The sequence below is a fragment of the Bos grunniens genome, chromosome 8, assembly GCF_055505025.1.
Source record: "Bos grunniens cultivar Pamir isolate PY7600 chromosome 8, Bosgru_T2T1.0, whole genome shotgun sequence".
Taxonomy (NCBI): Eukaryota; Metazoa; Chordata; class Mammalia; order Artiodactyla; family Bovidae; genus Bos; species Bos grunniens.
Genome location: NC_141172.1, coordinates 27,884,114 through 27,901,039, shown reverse-complemented (window position 1 = coordinate 27,901,039; position 16,926 = coordinate 27,884,114). Strand labels below are relative to the sequence as shown.

Here is a 16,926-nt window from a genome sequence, read left to right as displayed (position 1 = left end):
AACACCTTCTCTGAAATCTATCATCAATACGGGTATTTAATGACTGCTCTGAGCTCAGTCTTTATCTCTAGCATGTGTGCAATTTAAGAGTATCCTGCATATTTAGTTTATGCACTGACTATTAATTTAGGAGTGAAGGGGTGAGGGGTTTCTGAAGCATCAAGCCCTTTTTGCTTTTCACAAATGCACTACAAGAGTAGTTATTTGCAGTCTAGCTGTGGAAGCTCAGCTCAGTGGGTGGCATGTAAAGGGTGATCAGTGACTGTAACCTCCATTCCCTTCATTCCCTTAGGAATTACATTCTCTGGATATTTGCAGAACCTAATAGGGATGGATTGTCATTCTTTTTCTGATTAAATTTATTTATTTTTAATTGAAGGATAATCGCTTTAAAGTACTGTGTTAGTTTCTGCCAAACATCAACATGAACCAGCCACAGGTGTACCTAGATCCCTTCCCTCTTAAACCTCCCTCCCACCTCCATCCCCATCCCACCCTTCTATGTTGTTACAGAGTCCTGCTTTGAGTTCCCTGAGTTATACAGCAAATTGATGGGCTGCCATTCTTTATTGAAGGGAGAAAATTAAAGTGATGGTCGTGCATCAATGATAGATTCTCCACTGATGTGCTTTCATAATGGCCCAGGCACATGCTAGACTCCTTACAAAGTTTATCATTCAGTCTTCACAGGAATCTATGGTAATGTTGTTGACTCCATTTTACAGAGGAGGAAACTGAGGCTTAGAGAGGTCAAGTAGCTTACCAAAAGGGCTAGAGATGAGGTAAGAGGGCAATAAACATGCTCTCTGCTTTTCTGCCTCCAATTCCTCTGAATGGTTCTACTTTAAATCCTCAAGACCAAGAACATTGACAGGTCCTCTAACTCTGCACTTCATCTGTGCTGCTCCACCCACCTCATCCTTTAGAAACTCAAAGAAATGGGAACAGCCAGAATTCATCAACAAGCTCTCTGAAGCTAATTAGTTTGTTAACTTTAAAGTCTTAGGAAGATCAAACAGCCCTATATGCTGATTGCCTAGTTCCCAAGGAATCCTTGGGAGCCATTTCATTTTCTGAGCACAGCATTTGCTTCATGCCTCTCTTCTGGCTTGTCATTCTGCATCACAATTATCTAGCCATCTTTTGTATCAGGCCCTGAAACCCAGCCCATTTATCCTCATTCTTTTGTTTCCTAAGCCTACCTAGCATGAGCCTGACCTATGGTGGGTGATCAGGATAATTCACTTTCTGCTACAAAACTCTAGACTAGTATTCCTCTAGTACTTAAGGCAAATTCATGCTGCTGTATTTTAGTCAAATACTCTTAAAGTGACAAAAGCCAAGTAAAAAACTATATAAGGCCTACTCCACCTACACTGAATTTTCAGCTGCTTCTATGAAGTAATAACATAACCATGAGCTTAAGTTTTAAATTAACTTTTTATTTAGATATAATTCACATAATCCTAAAATTTACCTTTTTAAAGTTTACAATTCAGTGTTTCTAGTATTTTCAGAAAGCTATGCAACCATCCTGCTCTCTAATTCCAGAACACTTTATCACCTCCCCCCATAAAAATCTACACCTATGAGCAGTCACTCCCCATTCACTCCACCTCCAAAAGCTGGCAACTGCAATCTACTTTCTGCCTTTCTGAATTTGCCTTTTCTGGACATATCATATAACTGAAATTATACAATGTGTAACCTTGACTTCTTTCACTTAGCATAATATTTTCAAGGCTCATCTGTGTTATAGCATATAACAGTACTTCATCCCTTTTGTGGCTAAATAATATTTCACTGTATAAATATACCACATCTTGTTTACTCATTTATCAGACTGATTATTTCAACTTTTTGACATGTACAAAAAATGCTGTAGTGAACATTTGTGTAAATTTTTTGTGAACATATGTTTTAATTTCTCTTGTACATATATGTATTTAGGAGTAGAACTGCTGGGTCATATGGTCACTTTGTCCAACACCAGAATTGATTGTTTTAAACCTTTTAAAAATATAATATGTTTAAAAATAGAAGAAGATATTGCACTTCTTAAAACTAAGCAGTTGATAATCAAAACGAAGAATTTCATTCACTTTTGGAATATATTTTCTTCCTAATTCTCATTAAAAATTTGTAGGTTGTAATCTCCATTTTTCTGAGAAGGCAATGACACCCCACTCCAGTACTCTTGCCTGGAAAATCCCATGGATGGAGGAGCCTGGAAGGCTGCAGTCCATGGGGTCGCTGAGGGTCAGACACGACTGAGCGACTTCACTTTCACTTTTCACTTTCATGCATTGGAGAAGGAAATGTCAACCCACTCCAGTGTTCTTGCCTGGAGAATCCCAGGGACGGGGGAGCCTGGTGGGCTGCCGTCTATGGGGTCACACAGAGTCGGACACTACTGAAGGGACTAAGCAGCAGCAATCTCCATTTTTAATCATAAATGGAGAGTTGAATGACCAGAGATACCTGTACAAGAACTCTAAAGGGAAACAGGAGAAGGCTAATAATTTGCCATAGAAAAGCCCCAAGGAAGAGGATATAAATAAAAGTAACTGAAAGGTTGCTACAATTCTTGCCTCATCCATTCAGGTCTCCAGTTCCTACTACTAATTACTTACTTGTCTGAAATCTTATCCAAAGAAACAGAAGCACACAAAATGGTTATCTGACAAAGAATGAAGAACACTCCTGTGCCACTTACCTGTAAAGTCTAAGTTTCACTGTGTCTTCATCAAGAATTGGGCAACCGTTATGAGTATATTTTACTTCATTGGGAAGGAAATGGCAGTCAAAGACCTAGTTCATGAGAAGAAAGGGATATATATGTGAAAATCATTGGTACACTTTTTAGTTTTTCCAGCAGTATAGTATGGCCTGGAGAAATTATGTTCTCTTAGCATTATATATGTATATGTATGTTCTGTTGTGTGGGATCTTAATTCCCTGAACAGGGATAGAACCTATACCCCTAGCAGTGGAAGCAGAGTCCTAACCACTAGACCACCAGAGAATTCCCTATATGTGTGTGTTTTAACCACCAACACCTCTACCCAGCCCCATGTCCATGACCATCCTGCTTATATAGCTGTTGTCTGTTTTGAGAATATCTAAATTATGAAAGTCTGGTTCTTTGGAAGGAATGATGCTAAAACTGAAACTCCAGTACTTTGGCCACCTCATGCAAAGAGTTGACTCATTGGAAAAGACTCTAATGCTGGGAGGGATTGGGGGCAGGAGGAGAAGGGGACGACAGCGGATGAGATGGATGGAATCACTGACTCCTCGGTTCACCACCGAGGGTCAAACGAGGCATGCTCACGCACCCACATGGGGTGCACAGCACAGCACCCACTGCGGGGAGGGCCACTCGTGGGGCACACGCCGAGAAGGCGAAGCGAGAGCATCTGCTGTGTCAGAAGACCAACAGCCCCACTGAAGCCCCGAGGCGTCACTGGAGTTGGGTTAACTCCGAGAGTTGGTTATGGACTGGGAGGCCTGGCGTGCTGCAATTCATGGGGTTGCAAAGAGTCGGACACGACTGAGCGAATGAACTCAACTGAACTCAACTGAACTGAAGCAGATAAATTAAGCAATGATGATCTCTAAATAATTATCTTTTTATAGTATATTTAAAATATGGTTCCATTTTTCAAAACATTATTTTCCAACACCTTTCAGGGGGTTATAGCATTAAGGAGGTATACCTGTATGTACACAGGAAAAGACATGTCTTAACCCACATACCAACATACTATATTAGCTCTGTGTGTATTTTTCCTTCTCCTTTTATTGTTTTCCTTTCCAAATAGTGTTTTTATATTTAAAGATGAAGCTGCTTACTATGGACACTGTTGTGTTTGATCAAAGCCAAACAAGACCCACAGTGGTTTCTCATTTACTTGCAAAAGACTGTGGTTACTAGTTATGTAATAACAGAAATGATTCATGAGACAAACAGCAACGTCAAGGCCATTTTCTCTCTTCATGCAGAATTATAATTAACTGTACCACTAACTCAGAACTATGAAGGAAATAGCTAATTGTTATATGCTGGGGTCATAATTTTTAAAAGAATTTTCTCTTCCAATCACACCATAACACTCATGCTGTACAGTCTGACTTGGTAGAGTACTAAGAAATACTCTCGAGGTATTTACATGTCATCACTGCTGAGTTCATGCTACTTAGCCTGTACCTAAGTACAGGCTCACACATTTACAGAAAACATAATCCTTTCTGACTCTAATCAGAAGACCTCTTCTTTATCTCCTTCCTTACTGTCAGAAAAAGGAAGCAAAGACGTCTGTAGAAGAGGAGATCATTTATTTGCATTCCTGTTCTACACACATCTTCGCTTCTTCTTTTTAACTGACAACAAGGAAGGAGATAAAGGAAAGACCTTCCCCATATCATTGACAAATAGTCATAGTAATAAACAGACAATCTGCTTTGTTAAAAGAAACATCTGTTTTATGTTTCATAATATGTTTTCCTTTTATAAAAGGCGACAACCATAATTGTCCATAAATTTACTAACCAAAACAAAGGAGAGCTAAATCCTTTTCTAATTACTGTCTAGCTTTGTTTTTTTCCACTCCAACTGCTTTTCAATTACAATTTATAATTAAATTGTCACACATTCCTAACTCATTACTCACTTTAATGACAGTAAACTGGTTCAAACGAGAGATATTTTCTTACCGCTATATTTCCTATTTGAAAGAGCAAGCTCAGCACTAAACTGTGGTGCTTTTCCACCCAGGAAATTTCTTGCTTTGGGACAGGTGTGAGAATGCTGTGTGGGGGTAAGTTTTGTCCTAAAACATGAGGAAAACATATCGCCATCGACCTTCTCTAATTGACTATATCAAGAGGGTTATCTAGACAGAAGGTACTGGTATGCGCCAAGTGAATCCCTTTCCAAATATCCAATAGGAAAATGAACCTGTTGGTCCTAAGACAAACTTCAGTAATGAAATGAAAACACTAATTGAACAGATGTTAAACAAAACATTTTCTGTGCAAATCACATGAAACTGCTCATTACACAGCAGGGTGTTGTTAATACAGTCATCTGACTAGGAATGGGCCCACATAAGCTTGCTTTCACCTTACTAGTAAGCTCTACTGAAGAGTAATGCTTACATTGTGTGTTTGTGTGTGCGTGCACTTGCACGCATGCATGCACATGGTTATGCTTAATTTCAAAAACTCCATAAGACATAAATCCCTAGGGAGAACTGCATCTGCCAGGATTAAAAACAGGCACATATTCCTCAAAAAAGCACTTTTTACTTACGAATCTTGGTTTTGTTCAAATTATCACAATAAGAAAATAGGAAGATCACCTGGTGATCTGAGAAAGTTTTTCCAGATAGACAAATTTCTTGACAGTACAAAGCTCTAATATTTGTCCAGAAGGTAATGAAACTCCACATTTTAAGAAAATAAATATATTTACTTCATGTATGCATGTTCAATAGTGCCTGAGTCTTTGTGATCCCATGGACTATAGCCCACCAGGCTCCTCTGTCCATGGAATTTTCCAGGTTAAGAATACTGAAGTGGGTTGCCATTTCCTACTCCAGGGAATCTTCCTGATCCAAGGATCGAACCTACCTCTCTTGAGTCTTCAGTTCTGCCTTGGCAGGTGGATTGTTAGATGAGAAAAATTCGTTTGAGATGTCAGAGGTACCTCTGGGTATGCGTACACTGAAGCATGATCCTTTAATGAGCCACGGCACACTAGGGGACCCTTTGGGGATGTATGGAGCCCTGTTCCTTTGCCTTGCAACGCTGACTTTCCTAAACCAGACAGGTATGTTGTTTTTGTTCCACATCGTCTTTCTAGTAATGGATTTTTGCCCTAAAATCAGAGAAAGTTTGAAAAGGAGATGACTTAGAGATCTCCTACAATCCTTGATTCTTGTGACCAAATAAATGTTTGCTTACTTCTGGTCACATGGATCCCTTTTTGCTCTCCAGGGCCTCAGAACTGGCCAAGTGATGAGGACCATTAAAATATCACTAAAAATTATGACTTTTTCATTATTCTCATAGAGAGTGCTATATGTGTTTAGAAGTCATAGGCTATTTGGAATGGAGAGGACAGGATATCCACAAAGGTTTAAGTCACAGTAGATTCTCCCCAAAATGCTTTCTAAGGAGGGAGAATCTGGGGAATAATAGGGTGTTGTTTTTGCATGCTTGAGGCCAGAGCTTAACATCTCTGCACTACAGGGGGAATTTTTCCTCTCTTCTTCCCTCACAAAATAGTCAGCTTTACTTCTAAATAAATGTTGAACAATTTTTTAAAAAATATATTGATTGGAAGCATTATCAAATTATCAGTCTTTATGAGGCATCCACTTTTTTCCATACAGCTCTGAGTCCCTGCTCTATCAGGGACCCCAGTTATGTAGGATTAGGGTTATATTTTGCTGCCCCCCAGAACCCCAAGGTTTTGCTTTTGATCCCAGTGCCTGTAGTGAGGGCTCCACTGCCTGCTATTGAGCCTATTCATGTTCACCAACTTATCACATTTAGTGCATCAGGGCTCCAGGCACAAGCCATCCCAGGCCTCTACCTTTCCCCTAATTTAAGACGTCAATCAAACACACCTTCCAGCAGAAGTTATATGTTGGGAGAAAGTGGGGAGATGTTGCAATTACTACACCCTTGGGAATACAAGTGTGACCTGGGGCCATTAGCACAAACTGACACTGTTTAGATGCCCATCTGAAGATCACTGACTGATAAAAGAAAAAGCTCATGGGAAACTGGAAGGAAACACTTAGTTACAATATCATAAGCAATACTCCCAACATGAGAGCTCTCCATAGAATTCTGATGTGTTTCAGAATCAGATATAACCATAGGAGGTAAGTGGAATATCTAGAGATGTCAATTTGAGCTAGTACGTATCAGTCTTTTTCTAAAAGATTTTTTTGGGGCGAATGTGGACCATTTTTAAAGCCTTTATTGAATTTGTTGCAATATTGCTTCTGCTTTTTATGTTCTAGTTTTTTGGGCATGAGGCATGTGGGATGCGGGCTCTTAGCTCGCTGACTGGGAATCAAACCCACACTCCTTTTTTGGTTTTCTTTTTTTTAATTAATTTATTTATTTTAATTGGCTAATTACTTTACAATATTGTAGTGGTTTTTGCCATACATTGACATGAATCAGCCATGGGTGTACATGTGTTCCCCATCCAGAAGCCCCCTCCCACCTTCCTCCCGATCCCATCCCTCAGGGTCATCCCAGTGCACCAGCTCTGAGCACCCTGTCTCATGGATCGAACCTGGACTGGTGACCTATGTCACATATGATAATATACATGTTTCAATGCTATTATTTCATTGCTATTATTTCAATGCTATTCATTCAAATCATCTCACCCTTGCCTTCTCCCACAGAGTCCAGAAGACTATTCTTTATATCTGTGTCTCTTTGGCTGTCTCGCATATAGAGTCATCATTACCATCTTTCTAAATTCCATACATATGCGTTAATATACTGTACTGGTGTTTTTCTTTCTGGCTTACTTCACTCTGTATAATAGGCTCCAGTTTCATCCACCTCATTAGAACTGATTCAAATGCATTCCTTTTAATGGCTGAGTAATATTCCATTGTGTATATGTGCCACAGCTTTCCTATCCATTCGTTTGCTGATGGACATCTAGGTTGCTTCCATGTCTTAGCTATTGTAAACAGTGCTGCAATGAACATTGGTGTACACGTGTCTCTTTCAGTTCTGGTTTCCTTGGTGTCTTTGCCCAACAGTGGGATTGCTGTGTCATATGGCAGTTCTATTTCCAGTCTTTTAAGGAATCTCCACACTGTTCTCCATAGTGGCTGTACTAGTTTGCATTCCCAGCAACAGTGTAAGAGGGTTCCCTTTTCTCCACACCCTCTCAGGCATTTATTGTTTGTAGACTTTTTGATAGCAGCCATTCTGACCAGCATGAGACGGTATCTCATCGGGGTTTTGATTTGCATTTCTCTGATAATGAGTGATGTTGAGCATCTTTTTATGTGTTTGTTAGCCATCTGTATGTCTTCTTTGGAGAAATGTCTGTTTAGTTCTTTGGCCATTTTTTGATTGGGTCATTTATTTTTCTGGAATTGAGTTGCAGGAGCTGCTTGTATATTTTTGAGATTAATTCTTTGTCAGTTGCTTTGTTTGCTATTATTTTCTCCCACTCTGAAGGCTGTCTTTTCACCTTGCTTATACTTTCCTTCATTGTGAAAAACCTTTTAATTTTAATTAGGTCTCATTTGTTTATTTTTGCTTTTAATTCCATTACTCTGAGAGGTGGGTCATAGAGGATCCTGCTGTGATTTATGTCAGACAGTGTTTTGCCTATTTTTCCTCTAGGAGTTTTATAGTTTCTGGTCTTACATTTAGATCTTTAATCCATTTTGAGTTTATTTTTGTGTATGGTGTTAGAAAGTGTTCTAGTTTCATTCTTTTACAAGGGGTTGGCCAGTTTTCCCAGCACCACTTGTTAAAGAGATCATCTTTTCTCCATTGTATATTCTTGCCTCCTTTGTCAAAGATAAGGTGTCCATAGATGTGTGGATTTATCTCTGGGCTTTCTATTTTGTTCCATTGATCTATATTTCTGTCTTTATGCCAGTACCATACTGTCTTGATGACTGTGGCTTTGTAGTAGAGGCTGAAGCCAGGCAGGTTGATTCCTCCAGTTCCATTCTTCTTTCTCAAGATTGCTTTGACTATTCAAGGTTTTTTGTATTTCCATACAAATTGTGAAATTATTTGTTCTAGTTCTCTGAAAAATACCATTGGTAGCTTGATAGGGATTGTATTGAATCTATAGATTGCTTTGGGTAGTATACTCATTTTCACTATAGTGATTCTTCTGATCTATGAACATGGTATATTTCTCCATCTATTTGTGTCATCTTTGATTTCTTTCATCAGTCAAACCCACACTCTTTGCACTGGAAGCAAATCTTTACCACTGAGCCACCAAGGAAGTCCCCTATCTCTGTCTCTTTAGTTCTTCTTTACAACATCTATTATCACTTTTGAATAGATGGATTTTTTATTTTTAGCTAAATAGAAAGAACATGAATGCTCACAGTTCAGCAAATAGAAATGATGTATTTTGCCAGAAGAAGTAGTCACATCCAGTGTTAAATATTCTCAAAACTGTTTACATTGAGAGGAAAGTTAAACCACAGTAAGAACAAGTAATAAAACTGGAAGTGATATTCTACTGTGTATAGAGAAAAACTTTTACTTTAAACAAATATTTGATAATTCGGGCTTTCCTAAATCCAGTGAATTAGAGGATAACTCTTTACCCTACAAAAAGATTCAGCACAGAATACCCTTAAATGACAAGGTCTCCAAGGCCATGATTAAACAGAAAAAAAATGTATGCGGACATTTTTGAAGAACAGTGACTATTTAAAGTATCTTCATATCTCTTTTTCAGATCTCTTCCATTACTCAAGGGAATGTTTGAGTGATGGTGATAGATAAAAAATGTCTTCATGTTTTATTTTTGCTATTCTGCAGTACAAGTGTGTCCTAAAATTGTCCTGGAACCCTGACATCTTATCCAAAAGCACCTTGACTGGCCAGGGTGAGATAATCTGGGGCAGTAATAGTCCCATAGAGATTGACCATATCACACTACACAGGAGACTGCCCACTCCAACCCTTGGAAGGCTGGCCCTGTTTTCATTTTCTCTCTCTATCCCCATTTTCCTCTGTTTCCCCCCTAAGTTTCTCAGAGAGTGCTGATGTACCTAAAATGAGTGGTATTTGATTCCCTCACCTTAGTAAGATTTACATGCATTATCTTCAATAGAGAGGATAAATTGGAAAGACTTGTCAATTTGTGTATTTTTCATTTAAAAATCCATCCATCCATTAGTTTGAACCAGCCTTCCACCACAGGTATTAACATAAACAGGAGTAACTCCTGTTGGTTTTGTAATTCACAGTCAGCCAAGAACATTCAAAAATAGTTTTGACCAATATCAAACCATTACCTGGTACACCTGAAACTAATGTTGAATGTCAGTTATACCTCAAAAAAATTTTAACAGGTTTCACCTTGCATAGAAAAAACAATGCAGTATTATGCCCACCAGTTGCAACTCCACCATTTCAAATCTGAACTTCTTAACAGCATTCACCTCTGGTAGCTTGAAGGAAGACCTTTTATTTTTCTCTCTCTCTCCTCTCCGCCCTCCCTCCCTAACATTCTCACACACTCAGATTCATACACACTGCTAGATAGCAAATCTCAGATATGACCTACCTGTGGAGTGAGTTTCCCAACCCTCTGGGTTATTGGCTCATTCATCACGACTTCCACTTTGCAGGCATCTTTCTCTTTGGGGATGGTGAACTTCAGGTCATCTTGAGACAGGAAGGCGGAACTGCCCTTCATCACCCTGACCCCTTGGTTAACACGGACAAAGGTGGGGCTGGCCCAGCCTGGGAGCAGCAGCAGCAGGAGCAGGGCACCAAGCCCACCCCAGCTTGGAGAGCTCATGCCAACAGGGGCCAAGTCGTTTCCGTTCACCAGGGAAATCCCTTCAACAAAGGAGGGCTTCTCAGCTTCCTCCAGGGGTGTCAGCTCATAGTCCAAGGGGCAGGGAGAAGGGTCCTGACAACGTGCCCCAAGATCTTAACATGTCCCTTTCATTTCAAACTCAGACAAGGAGGTCTTTCAGGCAGTCCCAGAGCTTTTAATAAAACTCGCTGATCACTTCTGACAACGCCAGCAAGATTAATGTATACCTCCCAAGTGCTTTTTTAATCCTGCAAAGGGGACAAGGGGTTGGAGGAAAGTGAGAAAGAAACCAAAAGTTTATGTGACTCGTTCAAAAGACCCCCACCATCAAAGGAATCTTTCAACCAGCCTCTAATTTCAGCTAAATTAAAAACAAATAAACTAAGTTGACCTCCAGGCCCATGTGAAAAGCAATGCAGCCATTTCATTCCCCGGCGGTAACTCCTGCTTCCGGACTCCGCGGGTCCCCACCAGGATGTCAGCTGTGTGGTCTTACAGGAGGCAGCCTGCCTCACTGCCAAGGGCAGCGTTTGCTCCCCCTGCTTTCAGAGAAAGCTGTCAAACTCTGCTTCTGTTTCCTCACTTGATAGATGAGGACTGTAACCAAATTTGTGCAAGAGAGCTGATAGAATTATTTGCCCACTGTTTGAAAAGATGATTATTTCTGAATCAGTGCTACCCACTGTTTTTAAAAAGGCTTAATAACTTGTCACCTGTGCACACTTTGCCAGGCAATGAAGACACCTAAGAAATGCTTGAGTGGAAATTGGTGAAAAGATATATTTTTCTAAGTGAACATTTAGGGTTTTGTTCTAGGTGTAACAAGCACTAGGAATTGAGTAACATAGCTTCAACAAACACAGCTAATGACACGGCAGATGTACATGCATTTATACATCATCTACAATGCTAATTACAAAGAAAGTACTGAATTTGCACAAGTGGAATCCTCTTTTCTATTTTAACCACTTAGAATTTCATGATTTTTTTTCTCTGTGTCCTGCAAGAACAGAAATGATTTTAACCCAAAGTAAATGGTATTGAAACATATCTTTAACTCCAATATATGATTAGGTGAACAAAGGGTAGTTCATTATGCCCATAGAAAGGTCTTATGCTTTAATACTTTTAATGATTTCTGTACACAGAAATAAATGTTGGAAGGTATAGACAGAAAGGCCTGTCCTGTCCACTGCTAGGACATTAATGGAAGGCTCATTCTCTTGTTATTGTTTTAAGCCTTTGCTTTTGAGGTAGAGCCTGATCTGTGTCACCTGACACCAGGGGTTACATGCTTCCCAGAGCAGCCTGCTTTCTATTTGGTTGGTCCCAAAATAAAATAGTACCACCCTCCCACTGACCATCTTGTACACTCTCAGGCGGAATTAGGTTGGCTTGTTTGGCAAGAACGCAAACTGTTTGTTGAACTTTCACAACTTGTTTCCATTAACCTCTGACATCTAAGGGCATTCAAAAAAGCAGTGCATTCAGAGAGAAAGAGCTAGCGGGATGGGTAGGTGTCTCCCCAGACTGAGAGACAAAAGAAAAAAAAAACTTGGCTTTCTGAGATTGAAATGAATCAAATTAACCTATAAAGATACTACAAGGACTCTATACTCTCAGACACTCTTCTCCCTTCTCATCTCCCTTTCTTCCTGCTTCTCCGCTCTTCTCCCTTCTCATCTCCCTTCCTTCCTGCTTCTCCGTAGACTCTCTGGCTTTTTCATGTTGGGGACCTCCAGGTCTAGTCCTGTTTTCTGTCTATTCTCAATTCCCTAGCAACCTCATTCCTTGGCTTTAAATACCACTTATTTTAAATGTGGCTAATGAGTCCTATATTTATATCTCTCACCTTTTCTCTTAATTCTATATCATACATGCAACTATTTGATATCTCCCTGTGGGTGAATGTGAACACACCCCAAGGGGTGCTAATGGTAAAGAACCTGCCTGCCAATGCAGGAGACCTAAGAGACACAGGTTTGATCTCTGGGTCATGAAGATCCCCTGGAGAAGGACACAGCAACCTGTGGATGTGTAACAGGCAGCTCAGTATTTTGTTTTTGTTGCTGTAGCCAAAATTGAGCTCTTGATCTCCCCTCCCTGGGTCTTCTTTATCTCAGTAAATGCAACTTCAGGTTTTCATTTGTTCTCTTCTTTGCCTCACACATCTAAGTAGACAAACAAAACTGTTTGTTCATTGTGGTGGACAGACCTTAGGGTGACCTCCAATAATTCCAGCCTCCTAGTACACAGAAGTTCCCTCCCTCCCCAGAACTAATGATACATCCAATCAACCGAATAAAACAAAGGTGATGGGATGTCATTCTCATGACTAAGACTCTCTTAGCCAGTGGGCTAGAGACTGAACTTAAAGAAGCATGCCCCTAGGAGTTCTGCTGTCACAAAGCAATGAACTCTGCCAACAACCTAAATGAGCTTGGGAGAAGGTTCTTCCTGACTCAAGCCTCCGAATAAGAAGGGACCCCCGTGGACACCTTGATTTCAGTGTGATGACGACCTGAAGCAGAGAACCAGGATTTATGCCTGGACTCTGACCAGTGAAAACTGTGAGATAATCAATTGTGTTGTTTTCAACCACTGTTTGTAGTAATGCGTTAGTACAGCATTATAAATTTAATGTTCACTTTTTTCCAAAACATATCAAGAATCCAAATACTTCTCACTGTTTCCATTGCTACCACACTGGTCCAAGCCACTACCAATTCCACTGAACTGCAGGAGCATCCTACCGGACCTCCCTGCTTCTCCTCTTGCCTCCCCTTTAGGCATGTCTCAGCATGGAGCCAAGGTTCCTATTAGGTGTTACTTATATCACATCCCCTCTCTGCCCTAGGCCTCCAACGTCTTCTCATCTTAGTGTGAACGCTGAAGGCCTTGTGATGGCCAGTAAGGTATTTTACCACGTAATCTGTTTTCCCCCTTACCTCTCTCATCTCCTGTTTGTCTTCCCTTTGCTCACCCTTCTCCAGCCACACTAGCATCTTTGCTTTTTTTTTCAAACAAACCAAAATCAACCTTGCCATTTGCGGTTCCCTCTGACACAAACATTCTTCCCCTAGACATCCCTCTTTCTACCTCATCCCTTTCAAATTTTCCATCAAATGTGACCTTGACGCTGTGGCCACACCTATCTCATTAAAATTATGATGCTTCCATCCCCAGATCCTTTCCCTGAGCAGTGATAACCAACTAACATAATACATTTGCTTATTTATATTGTTCATTTCTACTTCCCTCATGAAGGTAAAAGCTTCCTTTTTATTCATGGGTTTATCTTTATGCTTCTCTCCCTTTTGTTGCCCAGATTGAGAAGGCTGCCTTGCACATAAGAAACAGAACCACACATCAGGCTACCAGAGCAGAGAGCCAGAAGGAGTGTGGGTGTTCGGGGTATTTGCAAGGCAAAGTCTCCATACCAGCCTATTCTTCCAGAATTTTACTTGACAGGGAATGTGAACTGCTTTCCGGTTTAAGTCACTGTTGGGTGAGTGAGTGAGTGAGTGAAAGTTGCTCAGTCATGTCCAACTCTCTGCGAACCCATGAATAGTCCATGGACTTCTCCAGGCCAGAGTGTTGGAGTGGGAAGCCGTTCCCTTCTTGGGGGATCTTCCCAATCCAGGGATCGAAGCCAGGTCTCCTGCACTGCACGCAGATTTTTTACCAGCTAAGCCACCAGGGAAGCCCAGCTCAGCTGGTAAAGAATCCACATGCAATCCAGGAGACCCTGGTTCAATTCCTGGGTCTGGAAGATCCGTTAGAGTGGGTAACATATCCCTTCTCTAATGGATCTTCCAGACCCAGGAATTGAACCAGGGTCTCCTGGATTGCATGTGGATTCTTTACCAGCTGAGCAACCCACTTTTATTTGGGGTTTATTTCATTATTTGTGACTGAACTTTTACAGTTAATAACCACCTTATTCTTCAAGTTTTTCTATTATAATAATTTCATTTAGTCACTAATCAGCTAAGTATTATAACTTCTTAGCTAACAGCATATGGGGCAATAACTCATTCTCTAACTATATCATCAGTTCAGTTCAGTTCAGTTGCTCAGTCATGTCCGACTCTTTGCGACCCCATGAATCACAGCACACTAGGTCTCCCTGTCCATCACCAACTCCCAGAGTTCACTCAGACTCACGTCCATCGAGTCAGTGATGCCATCCAGCCATCTCATCCTCTGTCATCCCCTTCTCCTCCTGCCCCCAATCCCTCCCAGCATCAGAGTCTTTTCCAATGAGTCAACTCTTCGCATGAGGTGGCCAAAGTACTGGACTTTCAGCTTTAGCATCATTCCTTCCAAAGAAATCCCAGGGCTGATCTTCTTCAGAATGGACTGGTTGGATCTCCTTGCAGTCCAAGGGACTCTCAAGAGTCTTCTCCAACACCACAGTTCAAAAGCATCAATTCTTCGGTGCTCAGCTTTCTTCACAGTCCAACTCTCACATCCATACATGACCACTGGAAAAACCATAGCCTTGACTAGACGGACCTTTGTTGGCAAAGTAATGTCTCTGCTTTTCAGTATGCTATCTGCTGCTATTGCTGCTGCTAAGTTGCTTCAGTCATGTCCAATTCTGTGTGACCCCATAAACGGCAGCCCACCAGGCTCCCCCATCCCTGGGATTCTCCAGGCAAGAACACTGGAGTGGGTTGCCATTTCCTTCTCCAATGCATGAAAGTGAAGTTGCTCAGTTGTGTCCGACTCTTAGCGATCCCGTGGACTGCAGCCTACCAGGCTCCTCCATCTGTGGGATTTTCCAGGCAAGAGTACTGGAGTGGGGTGCCATTGCCTTCTCCAAATATGCTATCTAGTAAGTCCTTAATCAGAAAATAATGTCAAAAACCAAGATTCTAATGTTCATCTACCAGGAAGAGAAAAGGGAGAAAGAAAAGTAAATCTATTTCTGTGGCTCCTTGTGCCACAGTGATGTAAGAAGGGTAGACATGAATCCAAAGATCTGGATTCTAACCTTGGTTTTTATGAACATGTGTTTCCTCTTTCAAAAATGGGGCCATCCATCTTGCCTCTTCCAGTGTCCCAGAAAAGGCCAAATGAAATAGTCCATTTAGAAATGTTAGGTAGGTAGAATAGGGAAAAGGAGTCCAAAATGGCTGTGGCTAAAAGACAAGGAAGGTCCAAGGAAGGTCCGAGGACCAGAGTGAAGACTTCAGGCAGAACAAACAGCACTCCTGGCTAAGCCCAATTTGCATAGGGCAGGCCCAGGGGGAGGAAAAAACATGTAAAAGGAGGAGCCAAAGCACTTTCTGACGGACTCTCTCTCTCCCCCGCGTATGTGTGCGCTCTCTCTCTCTCACTCTCTCTCCCTCCCCGTGCACTCCTCCACTCTCTTCTCTTCGAGTCTTTGGGTTGGCATGCCCTCACACTCTGAGGATGGATTCTCCTGCTATCTTCTAAATAAAACAGAGCTGTAACACTGATTTGCCTAAGAACTATAACACGGTTTGTCCAAGACCCAAGAGCTGTGACGCGCCGAGGGCTTTAATGTCCGTCACTCCAATTTTTGTTGTGACGAGACAAAGAACTGAGGAACTACACTCATGTGACAGAAATATTTTCTTAATTACAAAGCCCCATGTAAATGTAACACTATTATTATAAAATATGTCAAAGGAATAAGAGAGCAAATCTTATCTCAAGAAAAACAGAATGGCAGAACTTGGTCCTGGATGAAGGCAACAGAATAAAGTTCAGCATATGTCAAATAAAATATATTCTATTGACATTCAGATTTTCTCTTTTTCTTCCTCAGAGTTCTAAGACAGAGATAGTCGTAAAACACTGAATCCTAATATTTCAGAAACAACCCGAAGTAACACCATTAGGGGATAACAAAGAGTGCAAGAGTAATAATTTTCAAGTTCAAAAATCAAACAAAATGCATCCTTCAGTCAACTGGACTACCAAATTAGGTGCAATACAGATCAGAAAGAGTATGCTATATTTGTATATTATTCATATTCCAATTCTGCTCTTATATTTTTCTCTTGGTGTTGACAAAACCACGTATGTAGGTATTACATGGAAAATATTGCTCTGATTTTTTACTTGAAGAATGTGGCAGGGGAGGGGAAAGAAAGAAAGATTTGGATGAACAGAGAAGAAAAGGGCCAAAAAAAAAAAAAGTAAATAACAACAACAAAAAAAACCCCATAGAACAATAGTAAAGGGAATTAGGATTCTGAATCAAGCAAGATTTCAGAGATGATAATTTATCTCCACCAAATAAAATGATAGTATTGTTTTATCTCTGGTACAAAACTGCAATGTCCAGAGGCAGCCAAGATTTACAGGACAACACC

At 40.7% G+C, this 16,926-nt stretch overlaps 1 protein-coding gene across 12 annotated transcripts in view; it reads right to left on the bottom strand.

Annotated features, from left to right (window-relative positions):
• Window positions 1-16,926, bottom strand: part of FREM1 (FRAS1 related extracellular matrix 1) — a 222,435-nt gene that overhangs the window by 143,886 nt on the left and 61,623 nt on the right. For all 12 annotated transcript variants that reach the window (XR_015169535.1, XR_015169536.1, XR_015169534.1 and 9 more), the window contains exons 2-3: window positions 10,319-10,824; window positions 2,717-2,811 (exon numbers count right to left, since the gene is read on the bottom strand). Coding sequence is in view for 5 of the 12 variants with exons in the window: in XM_086415068.1 (XP_086271194.1) it covers window positions 2,717-2,811; window positions 10,319-10,555 (332 nt within the window). In the remaining 7 variants the exon portion in view is untranslated. The remainder of the gene's footprint in view (window positions 1-2,716; window positions 2,812-10,318; window positions 10,825-16,926) is intronic.